The sequence below is a fragment of the Sapajus apella genome, unplaced genomic scaffold (assembly GCF_009761245.1).
Source record: "Sapajus apella isolate SASKATOON/1434 unplaced genomic scaffold, GSC_monkey_1.0 scaffold6, whole genome shotgun sequence".
NCBI lineage: Eukaryota > Metazoa > Chordata > Mammalia > Primates > Cebidae > Sapajus > Sapajus apella.
Window position 1 is genome coordinate 75,183,854 of NW_022436946.1, and position 20,675 is coordinate 75,204,528.

At 37.1% G+C, this 20,675-nt stretch overlaps 1 protein-coding gene across 6 annotated transcripts in view; it reads right to left on the reverse strand.

Moving 5' to 3' along the window:
• KCNQ5 (potassium voltage-gated channel subfamily Q member 5) overlaps positions 1 to 20,675 on the reverse strand; it is a 594,633-nt gene that overhangs the window by 97,403 nt on the left and 476,555 nt on the right. For 4 of the 6 annotated variants that reach the window (XM_032274419.1, XM_032274415.1, XM_032274418.1 and 1 more), the window contains 3 exons: positions 19,436 to 19,546; positions 13,559 to 13,654; positions 4,686 to 4,780 (listed from right to left, as the gene is read on the reverse strand). In XM_032274419.1, the coding sequence (XP_032130310.1) occupies positions 4,686 to 4,780; positions 13,559 to 13,654; positions 19,436 to 19,546 (302 nt within the window). Of the gene's footprint in view, positions 1 to 437; positions 465 to 4,685; positions 4,781 to 13,558; positions 13,655 to 19,435; positions 19,547 to 20,675 lie in introns of all 6 variants that reach the window. The other 2 variants (XM_032274416.1, XM_032274417.1) reach the window with 1 other exon arrangement.

Sequence of the window (20,675 nt, forward strand, 5' to 3'; positions counted from 1 at the left end):
ATATAAATTCAATCATTCCAAAAGAAGGACCCTAGTGAAGGGGAGTGTATCCTAGACTGCCACCTGGGCTTATAACATTCAGAAAAAAATTTATTTCTTTCACTCTCTAGATCACCATATTTTAATACTTTGATAAGACTCCTCTCTGGGAAAATGATAGCAAGTACTAATCCAAGATCAATTCCTCTCCTCCCCTACCTCTAAATGTTCTATGCCCTGCAGATTTTGAAAAAGCAGGGAGTGAGTTAGGGAAAGACACTTCGATACTAAGGGGAGAAAAATCAATAAAGTAGTAACCTTTGTAGGCAAATCGTGAGAAAGGTCACTTTTAATCATCTGGTATTTGTTGATTGATTCTACTCACATGAGACACATTTAAAACATTTGGTAGGTATCAGATTTATAAACAAACATGTAGCAAAAGAGAAATCACAAACCTGCTTGATGCTTCCCCTTGTTCTTTCCTTCAGGTGCGTGCAGGCAGAAGAGAAATGATGATAAACCAGTGAATATACTTATAGCACTTGATAATGGCCAAATTGGAGATTGGGGAATTAAGTACCTTAAGTGAGTCTTTTCATGCAAGATCCACAAAAGCAGTGTTCTTTATAATAAATGTACTCAACTTGCTAACATGTGTTCTTTGTGGTACAGACCTGAGATGGCACAACATTTACTTGGCAAAGCCAAGACTGCCCACATAGAACCAAAAACAATAGACTTTTCATTAGCCAAAGCCGTCCATGGCTAAGAAAAAGTGGTTCTGCTCTAACCAGCATTAGTGAGGGCTCTTAGAAAGTTGCTAGTTACAACGTAAGTGTTTTCTGTGCTTCTGGCAGACTTAGGTTTCTAAACCTGGATTCATTAATGAATTGTATCTCAGTCACTTGCTGAGGCAGATTTTTTTTTTTTGTATTGTATAAAATCGAAATTTCCATGGAGTAAATAAGGTACACAGAACATTTACCAAAACTCTTTTAGCCTATACTGTTGGGTGGCATTTGTAATAACTCATTTTAGCAAATTTAGGTCTAAGCACCATGATGCAGGGGCTGTACTCTTTGCGAATGAGCTGTGTGCCTTTCGGCAGGCACCCCGTTTGCGTGCCGATCTTGGTTTTCTTATGAGTAAATCAGAGGCTTTGAGTTAGATAATCTTCAAATTTCCACTTTTTAAGGTACCACATGGTGTTTTTGGAGCTTGATAATTCCCCATTGCCTCATGAAATATCTGACTTATTCCCTAAATGGCATATTTACCTGTGTTTGGCCCTTTGCATAGGCTTCACTCTCTTTGAAGAGAAAATAAAGAAAAATACCTCTTTCTATACATCCTTCTGTTCTTAAAACTTTGAAATAGAACAGCTAAGATCTCTAGAGTATATGTAAGAGACAAACCAGACCTGAAAAGAGAGAGTAAGGAACTGCTGGTTGCATCCTGGCAGGTTTGAGTGTCACTCCTCCCATACCTCTCTCCCCTGCACAGCTGTTTCTCAGACCTCTCTCTTATGCTACTTAGTGCAATCAAAGCATCCCACTGTGTCTCTAAAACTATGGGGAGCAAGAGCTTGGGGCTGGGTTTTTTTTTTTTTTTTTTGAGACAGAGTCTCACTCTCACCCAGGCTGGAGTGCAATGGCGTGGTCTCAGCTTGCTACAACCCCTGCTTCCTGGGTTCAAGTGATTCTCCTGCCTCAACCTCCTGAGTAGCAGGAAATACAGGTGTGTGCCACCACACCCGGCTACTTTTTGTATTTTTCGTAGAGATGGGGTTTCACTATGTTGGCCAGGCTAGTCTTAAACTCCTGACCTCGTGGTCCACCTGCCTTGGCCTCCCAAAGTGCTGGGATTACAGGCATGAGCCACTGCGCCCAGCCAGGGCTGGTGTTTTTTAATGATAATGATACCATTGATGATGATGATGACATTGTTGATAAAATTGATCTTCCTGGCCACCTGCTTGAAATTATAGCCTCTGGTGCTCCCTAAATTCTTTCTCTATTCTATGTTTCTCCTTAGCACTATTGCCATCTAACATATTCTATATTTTATTCATTTATTTCTATTGTCTATCCCAGCATCCCTTGAATACATACTTCCCAAGGCCAGAGATTCTAACTTGTTTTTTAAACTTAAACTGCTGCATTCTCAGTGTCTAGAACTGTGCCCTGCACATCATAGATGCTCAATGAGTAATTGTTGAATGCATACATTGACTGAATAAATGATCTTTCCCATCAGAAGTTCTTAGGCTGAATGCTAAAGGAAAATACACACTGCAAATAAAAAAGTAATTTTAGTCTGTTTGTTACTACATCACTCTGCATTCGGTAAGCCACTTAAATGTAAAAAGATCCCTCTAAGTCTTTGAAAATTATTGTCACTTGATTAAAGCAAGTTTGCTTCCTAAAGCAGAAGTTTTGAACTTTGCTTCAGGGAGTCTGTGAAATTAAAATTGTAGACAAAGTATTGATTTTCTTGTGCATTGAATATCTTTCTTGATAAAGACCCCATAATTTCTATCATATTCTCACTGGTTTAACAAAAAACAACAAAGATTAAGACCCACTGCAATTTGAGGCAATGAAGCATCACTGGAGGGAGAGATGTTAGGACATCCAGTTTCCCATGAACTTTACCAGTGACTGCTGTGTCATTCTGGACAAACAACTGTTCTTGATACAATGGGGCTGAGTCCCATGGTTTGTGAGATTGCAAGCAAAGGAAAGTAAGGGAAAGATTGACAGGCACAGTGGGACATGATGAATACAGGTGTTTGCATAAATCCTCCTCCACCTCCACCCCCACTTAAGACAGGGAAAATATCAGAGGAATAGAAAGAACTTATGTGAGTAAAATAATAGTTGATTTACTGGGGGAATTTGACTCATTATTAAACAGTTTTTCCAGGCTTCAGAATGACTTTTAATCTAAAAACTGCAGTAAGTGGGAAGCCAAATAATCACATATGACAATAGACCACTCTCCTCTGTCACTTGAGAATTCTCTCTTGGTGTTCCTACTCAGATTCCTTTTCTACATTTACTTGGCAAACTTCATGAAGACAAGAAATACAATTTCTATATAATTCTCATTTTTGGTTCATAGTCCCAAGGAATAGGTGGCACAAGAGTTATGTTCTATTTTTGTTTTTTTAGTATCAAAATGTTGAAAGGGTCTTATACTCCATAAAAAATTCAACTGAACTTCAAGATCTAAATAAAAAGAGTCAAATCCACACATGCATTCAACAGCATCCATGCTTCTATCCATGCTAAGCTTCCATCCTCTCTAAAATCCCTGGGGTGCAATGAATATCTCTGTCCTAGGTGCTGACAAGAATTTTAGACACCACCCACCAGGAGACCTGTCCCATTAGAGCTTAGGAATCATCAGGCCCAACTCTTGTCCTTCTCTTTATGGGTGGGAAAACTGAGGCCCAGGGCAGGACAGGGAAGTAATGTAGTTAATGATGAATCTGGTACTCCCCAATGGTGTGCATTCTGCTGCATCGTAAACTTCCATTAAGGTGGCAATGCCAGGGAATGCCATGGAGATTTCCCCAGCTGATATACCCCCAGATCAGTAAGAACAGGTGATTTTTCCTGAGCCACAGTACCTAGGTGTTCTGAATCCCATGATGCCACTAGGATTAAGGTTTTGTTGGGATATGAAGAAAAACAGCCATTGCTCTCAAACACTAAGTTGTATAAGCAATTTAATAACTTTTGAACAACCCGAGGAACTGACTATGCTAATTAAGCTGGCTGACGCACAGAAAGCCTTTCTGAGGACTTACTGCTTTGGTATTTCAATGAGGACATCTTTAATTAGGTGGTGAATATGATTTAACATTTTCTGTGATAGTTGAACTGGAGTCCACGGTTCAAAGACTCCAAGACTCCAAGATTAAGACAGTCCTTTTTTTTTTTTTTCTTAATTACAGGCCTCTGTGGTAATCATTATGGATCTCTGTTCATAATTTCCTTGATTCTTGCCTCCTTCTAGGCATATGGTAAGACTGTACTTCCCCATTTTCTTTGCGTTTAGACATGGCTGGGTGATTTACTTTGGCCAATGAAATGTGAAGAAAAATAATATTATTTGAAAATTGTGAATGCTAATTCCAAATTTTAATCTGCTTGGTCCCACTGCCTCATTGTAAACTGTAATATAGCTGGACTCCTATTCTTCTCTTCTTTTTGCCACTGACGTGCGTTTGATCTGCAAGTGAAAGCTTGAGGACCATCCAGAGGGGATTCATATGAGAAATGGCTTTGAGAGATTTAAACGTACAAAGATGAATTACTCTTGAAGCACTCATCTTTTGGGGTCAGGTGATGGGTACAAAATAAATAATCCTTGTTTTTCAAGAACTGCGGTGCTTACCTTTAGGATGCTGGTGGGCTTTATGAAACGAGACGTTAGAGAAAAACATAAATAGTAGAAATAAATCTCTATAAAAGTTCACATTCTTTTAATCTTTAATCCCAGTCTGTGGATTGTGAGGAATAATAGTGATTCTATTTAGTTTTGTGCCGGAATTGCTACTAAAAAGGTTTGAATCTCTCTAAGAGGAACAGAGAGTAAGACAAGCCAAACATCAACACCTTTTATGTGTGGGTATGGTTTGTTTAACAAACTTGAAAAGACTCAACTACAGCAGCAGCTGTCACACTGATACCTACTTGGTAGGGCTGCAGGTGTGCAAGGCCTTCAAGTGTGGCTTCCAGGTTGCAATGGAAACAGATTTCTCATCAGCTGCATAACTACGCCAAACACACTGCATGTGGCATGTGGCATAGACAGGGACATGAAAAAGAAAAAAGAGAGCAGGAGATAGAATAAAATCAGAAGAGAAATGATTGAGTTACTACACGTTAAGAATCTTTTGCTTCTCATACTTAGCCCTGATAAATACCCAAAAGAGGACGAAGGCTACTTTGGCATTTTCAGCTGGCTGTTAAACATTTTGCATCACATCAGAACTGCTTTTCATTTTTTATTTTTAAAAATTATTTATTTTGAGATGGACTCTTGCTCTGTTGCCCAGGCTGGAGTGCAGTGGTGTGATCTCAGCTCATTGCAATCTCTGCCTCCTGGGTTCAAGTAATTCTTGTGGTCAGCCTCTAGAGTAGCTGGGACTACAGGTGTTCACCACTGTGCCCAGCTAATTATTTTTTTGGATTTTTAGTAGAAACGGAGTTTTGCCATGCTGGCCTGGCTGGTCTCAAACTCCTGACCTCAAGTGATCTGCCCACCTTGGCCTCCCAAAGTGCTGTGATTACAGGCATGAACCACTGCACCTGGCCAGAGCTGCTTTTCAAAATAACACACCAAGCAGCAAAAGGCCCAAAAAGTACAATATAATGTAATTTTTGAATTGGTAAGGGAGATACTATATTATCCAAAACAAAAAGTAATGATTGGCTAAATACTGATTTCCAAGATAGTAGTTAGGTAAGCCACTTGAGCATGAACATATATTCCAGGGATTGATCTTTAATCAGTATTTGATAAAGGAGAAGCAAAGGACTAATGAAAATCCACTATGCAACTAGTAAGCTAACTAGTTAACTAATGAACACCAGGGTATGCTAATGATTTAATTATTGAAATCCTTGAATTACATAATACTTCTAATGCTAAAAATGAAGATAGTGATTACAAGAAGCAGAACTAAAACAAGATGGGGAAAATGTACTCTCTAGGTGTTTAGCTGGAAAACACCTAAGGATTTATGCCATGATCTAAGAATATGTTTATAGCTCTTTTATGTAAAACATAAGCTCTCTCCATTTCATATAATTATACTTGGCATACATAAGACAAAGTATTTTTATGTGATCCTCACAGTCAAAGTGTGAATTAAGATTCCCGTTTTGTAGGTGAGAAAAGAAGGGCTTAGATAAATGAAGAGGTTTATACAAGGTTGGTGGAGTTGAGACAGTATCTCGAATTGCCTGGCTCTCAGTCATAGAATCCCTCCACGGATACTTGCTGACTGCTTGAAGACTGTTGTTGGAAAAGCTTCTATCTGAACTGCTCATCTGAGAGATTGCTGACCTTACTTTCCAATATAGATTTTTGTAAATTTCTTTCTTGTAATGAGTCTACAAACATCTCCAATGGTCAAGTATTTACACCAATCTCCTCAGAGAAAATTTTTCATTATAGTGGATTAATCAAAACATTCTATTTTATGTGACAAACTTACTTATTTATTTGAGACAGGATCTTTCTCTGTCCCCAGGCTGGAGTGCAGTGGCATAATCTTTGCTCTCTGCAACCTCTGCCTTCTGGGTTCAAGTAGTGCTCGTGCCTCAGCCTCCCAAGTAGCTGGGACTACAAGCATGTACCACCACACGTGGCTAACTTTTATATTTTTAGTAGAGACAGGGTTTCACCATGTTGGTCAGGCTGGTCTCAAACTTCTGACCTCAAGTGATCTGCTCACCCCGGCCTCTCAACTTGCTGGGATTACAGGCATGAGCCACTATGCCTGGCAGACAGATTCATGTAAATGGGCCATAGTCCTACTATATAACCATCAGTCATAATTTTGAAATCTACAATGAAGTAAATGTGATCTAATAATATTCCTTTTCCTGAGAATATCATTGAATAAATGTATGCTGAATAGAAGTTAAAAATTGACACAACTACTTTGGAAAACCGGAAGTTTCTATTAAAGTTGAACATATATATAATCCTATGATACTTTCAACACATATGCTTATATATGTTCATTAAAAGGTATGCACTATATGTTGGTTTCTTAGTAAACTAAAGCCGGAAATGCCCAAACACCCAGCAACAGTAAAACAGAAAATTTGTAATACATTTACATAGTGCAATATTACATGGCAATAGTACATATTACTACACTCAACACTATGGATGAATTTCATGTGAATTATGTTGAATGGGAAAAAGAAGACACCAAGGAGTACATTTCCATAAAGCACAAAAACCAGGGGAAACTATTCTACGCTATTAGAAGGTAGCATGATGGTTATCCTTATGGGATAGTGATCATGAAGGGGTACACAGGAGGTCATGCTCTGTTCATCTGAGTGCTGGTTATGCAGGAGTGCTAAGTTCCCCTAGGATATGTGCTCTTTTCTGCATGCACATTATACTTCAGTGAAATTTCAGAAAATGATATTAAAAACTAGAAAAATATAGTAGTAGAACCTGAGGGACTTTTTATATTTTTAAGGAAGGTTTAAATGATTGAAACAGAGTTCTTTGCCTGCAGCCTTCTTACATAGCTTATGCTGATTTAATCTACAAATCTGTGGATATTTGTAGCAAGTATCTTAACATCTTACATAAGGCAACTATTGTTGTATCATCTGGAAATGTTAATTTTTTGTAAATATTATACACATACAATTTATAGAGTGATCTAGAATAAGTAAGGAAAACACATGGATTTATTATTTCAGCTTCTGTGGTAGTGAAGACCAGAGATCCTCTAATACTGTGATGACACAGATGGCTGCTTTAATTAAACAATTTCCATAGAAGGCATCACATATATATGAATTCTGATACATTGAAAGCAAGACTCCTGTAGAAGTAGAAGCATATAGCAGATCTGTACTATCAGACTACCAGTGAAAAAAACCCAAAACAACAACAACAAAAGAATGGGACCAAGGCATTGCCTGTGAGTGTTATAAAGAACTGGGGGCAAAAGAGGCCACTCTGAGAAAACTAAAGATTTTCCTTACAATGAGACCTGGTGTTTTGCTCTTTTTCTATCAAATTGATCCCAGCAGCTAAGGCTTGTTTCCTTCATTACTCATCTCCCAAAAATGCCTTTTAAATGAGAGGTATAGAAGGCGCTGGTGGCATCTGTCACATGGCTGATAATAGTTAACAGTTAAAGCGAAGGTGGAAAGTGTAACTCTATGCCCCTTACACTCTAATAACTTTGTTTTGTCCTTAGCTCTCTCTCTCAGCAAATTGTTTCTAGTAGCTGAACTTTGAGCCCATATCCCTGTGATCCAGTAGCTGATGTTCCTATATTTAAAGCCAAAATCACACAGTAATTGGCAAGAGAAAAATAACTGTTTAGAGGAATTTCCTATGGTTAATTTACATGGCGTATACAATTCAAAGGACAAATCAACAAGAAGCAAAATGAGAGCCAAATTTACCATTTACCAGGTGATGCTGGTGCTCTAGGCAGCCAAACAGATTTGAACTTTGCTCAATAAGTACAATGCCAGCATAATTCAGTTTTTTGGGAGTATTTTGTTTGTCTTGCTTAGAGTATTACAATTACTGCATGTTTGATCCTTACTGGAAATGGTCTAGAAAGTTTCAGCTGACCATCTAATGGAATAATGAACATGGAACTTATTTTTTCAAGGTACAGAGTTTAAAATGTCAGAGTCCTGAAAGGTTTAGGCTATTAATTAGCCATCCCTTTCCACACTTCTCTTCACACTACTTTCTGTTTCTCAGAGGCAACCCCTTCAATTCTTATAGTTGTTGCTTCTATTTTTAAGAATCCTAATTTAGTATTACTATTTTTTTGAGATGAGGTTATACTCCGTCACCCCGGCTGGAGTGCAGTGGTACGATCATAGCTCACAGCAGCCTTGAACTCCCAGGCTCAAGCAATCCTCCAACTTTGGCCTCTTGGGTAGCTAGGACTACAGGTGTATGCCACTGCACTTGACTTATTTTTATTTTTTTGTAGAGGTGGGTCTCACTATGTTGTGCAGGTTGGTCTTGAACTCCTGGCTTCAAGTGATCCACCCACCTCAGCCTCTCAAATGTGTGGGGATTACAGGTATAAGCCACTTGCGCCCAGCCAAGAATGCTTATGTTTAAGGATTATGCTTATGGCTATATTTCTTGATTTTTCTATTTTAGACATTATCAATTAAATTCCTATCATGAAAGATGGCATTGCCCACTTGCATGTCCTCTTCTCCTTTCATCATATCAAGATTTTAATATCACAATTCTTAATTAAATTACCATTTAATATCTGCATTATTATGACAATGTAACTTGTTTTCAGTTCAGCAATGTAATGTACTATGGCTACTCTTTCTTACACAAGTTTTTGTTCTTTTGGGAGTTATAATTGCCCGATTTTAATTTCTTGATTTGCATATATGTACCTGTTATAAATACATTCCAGATCTTTCCAACAGAACTATAAAATTCCTCTGGTCAAACGCATCATGAAATCTGAGAGTTCCATTCTTTCGCTTCCTTGAAGATCTTTTTCCTGGAGCTCTCAGCCTCCCCTTCATTCTGTTCTCAAGGCCTGCTGTAGCTATTGTGTTGGGACTTCCCTTCTTTATCATCATAGAAATCCCCTTTGCTCTTTCCTCTGTGGAATCTCATGTTTCCTTGATCCCACCTCTCTCTCCCTTGGCGCATCCCCATGTTTTGGTGGAGAAATTCTATTTACAAAGTTTCTTGAGTAAAGGTAAATGGCAGGGTAATTTTTAAGATCTTGCATGCCTAAAAGTGACTTGGTGCTGCTCTCACACTTGATGGTGGTTTGGGTGGATATAGAGTTTTAGGTTGAAAATAATTTCTATAATTTTGAAAGTATTGTTTCATTGTCTTCTAATTTTTGGGTTATGAATGAGAAATCCAATGTCATCCTTATTTTTGATCCTTTGGCTATGTCCTCCTCAGAAAGCATTTAGGATGCCCCTTTTGTAAGTTTTCTGATATTTTACTATGATAATTTGGGGTGAAGTTTTTGGTTCACAGTGCTGGGCACTTGGTGAGCTCTTCTACTATGGCCACTCCCATCCTCCTGTTCTGGAAAATCATAATGTCATATTTCTTGGATAAAATCCTCCTCGTAGTTTCCCTGCACTTGAGCTGAGATATCTCTGTTAGCTGGATATTGGAATGCCTGGATGAGTCCTTCATGTTTCTCATCTTTTTTTGCTTTATTTTCAATCTCTTTTTATTCTACTTTCAGGGAGACTTTCACAACTTTATTTTACCTTTTTTTTTTCTTACCTTCATGTTTTTCACATCTAAGATTTTTTTTTCTGAGTCTGTTCTTATTTATTTATTAAAGAATGTGGTCTTACTGTACTGCCCAGGCTGATCTTGAACTCAAGTGATCCTCCCCCATCTTAGCCTATCAAAATGCTGGTATTACAGTAATGAATCACTGCATCTGGCCCTGTTTTTATTTATGACTGGAGCACTAATAAGATGTAAAATCTCTATATAAGTGGCTTGAGCTTAATGACTAGTGGCTTCACTTTAGGGTAATTTGGTGAAGACTAAGTCATTTTACTGGGGGAAGCCAAAGTTTCAATACAAACGTATATTTTTCTTTTGGGTCAGTTAGCATCAAAGCAACATCTTCTAATCTATCCCTACCAGCCTTTATTTCACAAACTTTTACTTAATTCCCTGTTTCTGTTTCTAATAAAGCACCCTGACCCCACCATAAGCTAGTCCAATCTCTCCAGAAGTAAACCTTTAACATGGAACTTTTGAAGAATCTTTAAGTGTAAGTCCCAAGCATCCCATACATCCTCATATATTTACAAGGATGACAATGATGCTTTTAGAAAGGAGTAATGGATTCAGATTCAGACAGCAGGGATTTGAGTCCTAGCTCCTCCTAGGCTTGTCTTGAGGATCAAGTAACATAATGTATTAGAAGCACCCTGCAAACTAAAAAGCACTTCATGAGTCTTAAGCATTATTAATAAAAATTGTGACATTTGGGCAGGTATTCAAAACATTACTGAGAGCTGATTTCTTTTTTCCAGACTGCTCCAGCTTAAAATGAAAAGTTAATTTAAATGAATCATGCAAAGATATTGACACAGCTAAATTTGCTGCAAGCTTCTGGGGGTTTACATTTTTTCCTAAAACCCTGAAATGTTGGTTAATTTAGTTCTCTCACCAACGAAATGATGAAGCAATTTAGGCATCTCAGCTGCCCTTTTAAGAAGATAATGACTCTGGCCTAAAATAAACAAGACGCTTTTGGGCTTGATGCTTTGTGTGTTCAGCAAACCAAGTCAGGTTTATTGGGTAAGAAAGTGAATGGGTCAGTAAATGAAGTTGCTTTTCAATCTACTGCATCCTGAAATATAAATTTCTACAATATATAATCAAGGCTTAAAGCCTTGAATTCTGTCTAAATACAGCAAGGAAAAACAATGAACAAATTCAATAATTATATTATTATTTCTATGTCTAATAAATAATTGCATTTAAGTGAAGGAGTTATTGCTTTTAATATTAGTAGATTCTACTTTGATTAATGATATTATGATTAGATTTTAAAGGTACTCTTGAATGCTTCAAGCCTTCCATTTTGCATTATTTCTGTTATGAATAACAAAAATAATAAGAACAACATATAAGTTGGAGTTTTAAGTAAAATAAAAACTCATTGATTTTGCTTCATTATTACCTGCAGGTGTCCAAGTTCAATAACTGATCACAATATATATTACATAACTCAGTTCCATAAAATAAAATTCTAGCCCTCCAAATAAAACTGTTCAATTAGCCTCTTCTCCACAGGGTTACCTGTGAGGGAGGCCTTGCCTTGTTTTGACTGTAGACATACAAATGCCTCTCCTCCAATGATTTGCGTAGAAATAGCAACTCATTTTCAAGTTCGATTGGAAATTGTTCTTGCACAGTGTAGTAGTCAATAATAAGTTAGATCAGGAGATTTCCTGCAGTTATTCTCTATATTTCTCTTGTACAGTATGGTAGCTGATGGCCCCTTATAGCTATCAAACACTTGAGAAGTGACTGGTGCCACTGGCAAACTTGGCTTTTAATTTTAATTAGTTTAAATGTAAAAAGCTACATGTAGCTAGTGGTTGCTGTATTGAGCAGCACAGCTTTCTATCATCACAACTGATATGTGCATGAGAAATTCCTCAAAGAGCTCACTTTCTAACATAACAGCTGATATTCCAAGAGATTTTATTGTGTGAAATGTATTATTGGTTCCATATGTAGATAGGGCTTGGTGCTCAGATGGATGCAAGGAACCCATGCAATAACTTCTGTACTCACAGGCTGGAAAACATTGTTCTAGAGTGAAGGGAAATTAAAGGATAAGAACAGTAAAGAAAAAAACTTATTAGAAGCATGAGAACATGTGTAACCAGTTAAGGAGTACTAAAGGATGAAAGGCTATGAATTCTGGACTTTGGGGTATTTTGCATGTGTCCTAAAGTGTGTGACTCATCTTTTCATTCTGCCGATTATTGGTTGGCATCAGATCTTAAACTCTAACTACGTAAGAATCTTTTTGTTTGAGGAAATAGAGTTTACTTTCTCTTTAGTGCCCTTTTAAAACCCGTAAAGAATATGTAAAAATATTGTAAAAAATAAAATGTAAAAAATAAGAGGTCCTCAGTGATTTGCATTGGAAGCCATGCCCGATGGTCCACTTTCTTGTCAACAGTTGCAGAATAGCTTGATTTAAAAATTAATATCCTCATTTAGTGATTAGATACAAACAGATCTCCTTCGTGATATAATGAGCCATACTGCCCTCTCCTTTTCCCGGCTCCATGTCTGTGGGAGGCACTGCATGTATCACAGACACAGATAAACACTAAAGGCAGGGGTTGTGGTGGTGATCTCCCACCACCCACCCACTCAAACCCACAACCTAAATTATAGCAGTGTGCTTGTTATTGCAGCATTAAGATAAGCTTCCTAGGGCCTTGGAGCACCACTTTAAGCCCCTCTAGTTTAGAAATTCTGTAGCTTCCACTTCCCTAGCAGGAAGGGGGAAACTTTAGATTGTAGAATTATTTAGTCCATAACTAAATGTCAACTCTACATTATGAATCTAACAAAAAATATATTTTGTGATTCTTAACCTGAATCTAGGATGGCAAATATATGGATGGCAAAAAGAAAAGCATTCCTTTTAGTGCTGAAGCTAATCCTGAGCTACTGAAAAGTAAATGAAATAATAACAACCTATGGATTATGAGCTAGCTTCAAATTATATGCTTATTGTTTAATATTCTCAAACACTGATGTATTCCATAATCCCATCGGCTCTCAAAATAGGATAACTATTTCCACTTACTTCCCTCAATGGCACTAAAAGCAATTTCACAGGTATTAAACCTTGACATTCTAAACAAATATGTTGTTCTTTAAAGCAGCGACATACATCTGGCTGGAGAAAGTAATTGTAATGCAGGGAACAATGCCCTGTTCTGCTCTACCACTTAATGATCAATTATGTTTCATCAAGTAATTCATAAGATGTATTAGATAATTCCAGGAGCAACATAACTGCTAACCTTTGTATGGCCTTGCTGACATGGTTACTCAGTCTGAACAATGCATGGATCATTTGCTAAAAATACATGTTTTTCAGATTGAGAGAGGAGGAACACCTGCCCAAATCCAAGGCTATATATTAAGTTCTGACTTCATTTTTTAAAAAGGAACAAAGCAGTAGTTCTACCAAGCAATGAAACACAGAGATTGGAAAATGACCCATCAAGCACTATGGACACAGATGTTGCCATCTACCTATTACATTGACATTTACCTGAATGAGGTTGGCAGCTGGGTTCCTTCTTTTCTCAAAGTGTTTCTGGCGGTGCTGTTCTTGTACTTTTAATGCAAAACCTGAGCCAAGAATGCCCTGGAACAAAATACAAAAATGGCACTCAAAAACGTCAAAAGCACGGTTAAATAATACAAATATTGAAAAGTCACTAAAATGAGTCTGAGAGAAGACAAATAGTATGTAAGCTGTCCAGAAACATGTTACTTGTTAAAATAAGCAGTATTTCTCCCCATTATAATACCATCAGCCAATGACAAACTGTTGGGCAATACTGCCAAGAGATACAACATCTGTTCTTTAGTAAATCAATTAGGCATTGTCATTTATTATCTTTTGTGGTATAGCAAGAAGCACCATGATTATAAATAAAATCACAATAAAAATGTGTGTGTGTGTGTGTGTGTGTGTGTGTGTGTGTGTGTGTGTGTGTCCTTCTCTGTGACATTTCTTTTTGCTTAAGTTAGGGTGAATGGTCTTATTCAGTGATGGAGTGTAGAGAACACGAATTTCAGCTTGGGACAGAGCTGGATTTTAACTCTGGGGGGGTTAAAGTCTCACTGCTGTGAATGGGGAATATGTTTAGCACTTTGTGAGACTTTAAAAGTTATATTCTCTATTCATGAAATGGAGGAGAGAGGACGGTATACAATCTGTCCCAGCTGTAGTTCTTTATAGTGTTACAACTCTATACCTACTAAAAGAAAAGTAAAATGGAGGAGGAAGGGAATACCCAGTTTTGAAGACACATAGTAGAAGATTTTCTATTTTGCCCATTCGTATAACAGAGACAAGAACAAGGATCATTGCAAAGCCCATTTCCATTTTAATTCATACTTTTACCATTCCTTATCTTTTTGATTTTGGTTCACCCACTCAGTTTTTGGGATTAGTAAGATTAGTATTCCCTTCTAGGTTTATATTAGTTTTTGGCCAGTTTGTTTTCCTTCTGCTTATCATCTTGATCTGCCAAAATTCTGGTGTCTTTGATGTTCCCCACTGTTCAATTTTTTCTGGTCTACTAGCATTTGTGAAAACAAGATGCTTTGTCTCAGCCTTGGGTTGACTTTTGGAGCTCGCTAAATTCAGTCTCTGGGCTTTGTCTATAACTCTTGACTTTATTGGCATGAGACTGGGAGCTCTGCTGCTTTCAAGTCTGTGGATTTTACTTGCTAGCTATAAATTATTAGCTTTTTATTAAACTTCAAGGAGTCTAACCCTTAGGTTATAGATGAACATTTTATAAGCACTAAGTCAGTTATGTGCCACAGGTAAGGAATGGTTGTTCTTCTTTTCTTTATATTTTTAGAGTAGCTCGAAGATGGTTCAAAGATGCCACAGGCTGCCTGGAGAGGCGGTGGGTTTTTCATCTTTAGAAGGTGTTAAGTCTCAGCTGAATAACAACTTGGCTGAGATATTTTTGGGCTCTAGATAGCCTTTAACCTTCCTTCTTATCTTGAGATTCCATAATTCTGAGTACATCTGTGACAATAACCAGACAATAAGTAATACAATCATGTTTAAAATATGCAGTGGTCTAATAATACTATTTGCTATTCATGAGCAATGATCTACTCCATTATTAATTAGTATAAATGACTGTACTATGAAATTAGAAATTACATCATAGGTTCTGTTTTCCATCTCTCTTTTTCAGTGACTGTCTTACACTGTCTAAGATCTCTATCTCATACAGGTTGTGATTGTACAAACTCAGCTTTATAAAAACCTGGTCTCTGTGATCTGGTTTATAGATTTAAACAACGTTTCCCTCCATTTAGGAGTTATAAAAGTGCCCCTCCATTTCTAAATCCAGAACAACTTAAGTCATTTGTAACTTCTAATTTTTTTCTGCTATTTAAGATCATTTAGGAAAGATTCCTTCATTTTCCCTTTAATATTACTTTTCATAAAGTTTAGACATGTAAGAGCATATGAAATATTAGAATTTCTAGCATCTATATTATATATACATGTATTTATGTGCATATTTGTGTATAATCCACTTGTATGAAGCATAATTCAGATTTTGTAAACATTGAATTAACAGCAGTAGCAACCATTCTGAGCATTTATTATGTGCATATGAGGTTCAGAGTTTAATACCCTTTGGAAAATAAAGACAGGCCCTACATAGCACAAATCTGTTATCTGCGAAATAATCTAAAATGTGCTGAAACTCACATTGGCATTGCTCGGAAACATATATTACTGAATGGCAAATGTTTGCTACGTATCTCTTGCGCCAGACTGTACATTATAGCAGTTATTAAACCAGGTCTGCTTATTGTCTCATAATGGCTCTTTTCCAATTTTTTTCCACCTCTCTCTTAGTACACAGCTCAGTGCACCTAAATAGAAGTCTGTGAAAATAAAGTCTATTATATATATACACACATAAAACATGGCTTAAGCTTTGAACACATGTGTCATCCCTCCAAATATTGACACCAATAGATGTAAATTCTTAGACATTGAGTCTTGTTTTAATTCATTTTCTAAGACAACAAGACTTAATTTTTTAGGTTGTACGATTCAGCACTTTGCTGAGAACTGCTGCATAAACACCAAGTAGAGAGGAAATACGTTTTGGTCTAAAAAATATTTACCCTTCATTATCTTCTGGATTATATGAACCTAATTTGTAACCCAAACATAGCAAAGGCTATGCTGAAAGATACCCTATTTTTAAAATGGTTGTTAACATTTTATTATCTGCAACAATTACATTTAGTTAATATGGTTAATGATTACAGTGGCCATTTTTTTTAATTGTGTGGCTAATATCTTGAGTCAAACAGAACTAATTCTTGCACTGAATTTACTAGCTGGAGGTCTCAAGAAATTCAGTCTCTATAAAACTCAATTTCTTCATCAATGAAAAGATACTCTTAGCAGGAATATCTAGCAGAAGACAAGGGAGCACCCTAAAGAGGAGAAAGAACTGCTTATCAGGGTAACAGAGAGGAGCTGGGGCTTCTTCTGTGAGCTCATTAGCCCTGAGATGGAGGGGCAGCAGGGGCAGCGACCCCACAGTGGAGCTTTGGAAGGGTGGCTTGTGTGACTCTGTGATGTACAGGATAGCCCTTCTGCATTCGAGGGTAAGATGGAGAAAGGCTCTTTTCTTTCTTGGTTCTCAGGTGTCCTGGGTAAGAGGAACCCTACACAGGGGTAGCCCACAATTCCCCTCAAGCTGTCTCAGCAAAATTATCAATATGTCTTCCTAAATTTAAATCAGACAACACTATTGGCTGGCAGGTACACAGGATAAAATAAAATCTCTGGCCACCTTGTTTTTTTCTAAAGGTATATATGGACCATTTAGTTTTTCATTTAATAAATGAGGAGTCAGAAAATATCATGGGATTTCAGTAAAAGATCTATAGTAAAGGTGACTTTTCTTGGCATTGTTAAGAAATATTCTTTTCTGTGAAAGCAAAATTTTCAGATTTCCAATTTAATTTAATTTATATTAATTTAATTTGTATATTAAAATTTCATACTTAATTTATTGGAAACATTTCCAAGAACGACTACTTAGTCTCTGACCTTTAACTTAACCAGTGACATATTTAACCTCCCTGTGATAGTGCAGAGTTTCCTCATGGGGACTGGCTTTTTGCTGTGCTAGATGCAGCCAACTTCCAGAGGAGTGTTGACCCTAACACTAATTGGCCCTAGATCTTTACACATTTTGTTTTATCTTTTTATTTTATTTTTACTGACCACCTTACAACAAGATACACATTTTGAACATTTATGTCTCCTTGCTACTCACAGATTTCTTTCCCCTCCTTTGCTGTTGGTCTTTTACCATTTCTTTCTGTTGCAGTGTTTGGTCTATCAGCTTCCTCTGTATTTGTAGTTTATAATCTTCAAAGAATTGTGAAACCATATATGTGAGTTTATCAGAATTTTCTAGGAACGAAGACTAGGTTATGAATTAGATCTCAAGTGGCTCTCCTATGAGGACAGAACACTGTCATGTCTATTTCAGCAACCCAGAGGTTGCCTACCTCCTTTCACAGTTTTTCACTGAATCATAGAGGTTGCTATAAATGTGGCCTCAGGATAAATATAAGCACAAAAGCTGCTATTATTTTGTGCCATTATTTTGGGAAAAAACCCAAGACTGTGTTGTACTGTTTCTAAAGGTATTTTCCTGTAGGGAATCTGATTATTGAGTGAATCTCTTCTCTGTTCTGAATTGTTGAGATTGCCAGATGAAGTTGCCTTGGATACATAAGATTTTATTTTTTGACTCTCCTTGATTTCATCATTTTGTTCCAGGAAACATGTATTTCTAGATTCATCCTGGTAAAGGGAAGTAACATTTATTGAGAGTTCTCTTCATGACAAGCACTTGACTTACATTATTGCATTGGTCTGCACAAAATTTCTCTGGGCTCAATAATTCTTCTTACATTCTAATAAAAAAGAAACTTGTTCAGGGTCACTGTTCAGGCTAAACTGTGTCCTTCTGAAATTCCTACGTTGAAGTCCTAATCCCCATGACCTCAGAATGTGACCTTGTTTGAAAATAGGGTCCTTACAGAGGTAATCAATTTAAAACAAGGTCATTAGGATGGACTGTAATCCAATATGACAGGTGTTCTTATAAGAAGTAGAAATTTGGACACAGATGACATGAAGACACAGGAATAAGGGCCATCTATAACCCAAGGAGAGAGGCCTGGCACACATCCTTCTTTCATGGCTCTCATGGCTTCTCAACACTTTGACTTTGGACTTCTAGCCTTGGGAGCTGTGAGGCAATACATTTCTATTGTTTAAGCCACCCAGTCCGTGGTACTTGTTAAGGCAGCCCTAGTAAACTAAAGCAGTCATATAGTAAGTACATGATAAAAATGTAATTCAAACTGAGGTCTAGTACCCAAGCATACACATGGACTTTTCAGTCTTTCTGTGATTTTGAGTGTTCTGAGGCAGAACCACCTGGTGAATCTCGAGTTGGGCACTGGTGGGACAAGGGTGTCCTCTGTACTCATTAACAGGCTCAGGAGAAGCGCCATGAGCTAAAAGGGCTTTGGAGAGGTGCTCCGGGGTCTTTGGTTGTATAGCTTGAGCTGCGTCTGGAGCAAGACTGGAGCTATTTTCCTTTAAGCACTCCTGCTGCCAACGCCTTACCTCTCCTTTTGGTTGGCTCCTCCTTCCCCACCCAAGGTGGAATAAACAAAAGCAAGAACTTGGAAACGGGGGCAAACTGTAATATTTTGAACAGCTGCCTTTAAAGACACAAGAGAATAAAATGATCGGAAAGGCAGGCTTCATTCACTGAAGAGAAAATAATCAGAAGCTTGGGGGCAGATTAATGTGCCCTTTATTCTGATAAGATACAGAAACTGCTCATTAAAAAAATCAATGATGATGACACAATGAATAAATCATCTGCCATGTTTAACACCCTTTAAGGTCATATGCTTTTCAATCAAATGGATCTGAAGAGAAAAACACTCCACTGTGCATATCCATCTCTTAAGTAGCACACATTATAAACCAAATTGGAAGGATCAGTTTTAAAAGAAGATAGCTTTATGTCTTTGCAAATATTTTAAATGTCTTAGTAGCATGTTGCCTAAAAAGTGAGCCATCTGAATTATTATTTGGTCATGGAATATGAGCTAATATTAAATAAAGTCTCAGGTTAAGTGTCTCCAAGGGAAGATCATAGTTTACAAATTATCCAAGTAGATATATTTAGAGATGTCAACATGTATCAGAAAAATTATATTTGTAAATGATATAGATATGTTCCCAAGCATACCAATTTGTGAGAGCTCACTCTAATAAGTCTCTAAGACCTAATTTAAATCGGTTTATTGGTGCAAAGATACTCACGGCAGGAAGTGCAAAGAAAGAAATGCCAAGGAGTGCAAAGCCTGCAGAAAGCAATCTTCCCAGCCAAGTTAGGGGAGTTTTGTCTCCATAGCCAATAGTTGTCAATGTAATCTAGAAACAAAATAAATAGAACGTGCAGCTTAAGTACTTGAGAGGAAAGTTAGGATCTATGATCAGGAGGCAAGCAATGTTTCCACTAAATCATTATTCAACAAATCTTGTTGGTGCTTTTTATTACTGTGCTTTAATTTTCCATGACGCATAACAGAACTTCTCTTTGTTTAAGGAAAAGAATAACCTACATACTTGTTCCTCCCTTATAACACAGTTTTCCATCTTTTCTAAGTGTATTCAAAGAAAGGTTATTTAAGTAAGTGGATAACCATCAGTGATACAGAAATGATAGCACTGTGGATTTAGGACTGGGTCAGTTTACAAAATAATAATTTATGTTAATTTAGAGAGTCCATTCATTACCTTGGCAGGCATTTCCTGAGGGTCTGTTGTGTGCAAGGTATGTGATAAGATTTGTAGTGGAACAAAAATCAGGGTATAGTTCTTGTCCTAAGATACTTATGGCCTAATAAGAGAAATATGTCACACACAAATAATTAAAATACAAAATAGGATGAGGCAGGTATTATGATGAAAGTAAAAATAACCTGCTATGGAAATTCAAGGAAGAGATTAGTTATTATAAGCTTGAGGTGTTGAGGGAGCTCTTGGCTAGGGAGATGTCATCACACCTGGGCTTTGAAGTAGGATTAACATCTTGAGAAGCAGAAATGATAAAGAAGGTGACCTAAGGAGGTGAAAGAGGTGGCTAGCTGCAGAACAGTGAGAACACATAGAGTAGTTTCTGAAAAGTACGAGTTGTTCAGCTGGACTGGGGCATGGTGGATTTGAAAAGGATTAGTGGCTTCTTCAACTTATTTTATTAATATTTTATAGAGTACAATGTACAGGTCTTTCAGCACCTTGTTAAATTGATTCCTAAGTATTTTATTTTTTGTAGCTACTGTAAATAGGATTGTTTTCTTGATTTCTTTTTTAGAAAGTTTGCTGTTAGGATATAGAAATGCCAGTGATTTTAGTGGTGTTGATTTTGTATCCTGCAACTGTACTGAATTTATTTGTTCTAGCAGTTTTTTCTCCTGGAATATTTAGAGTTTTCCATATATAAGATTATGTTAAAAAAAAAGATTATGTTGTCAGCAAACAGCAACAATTTCCTTTTTTC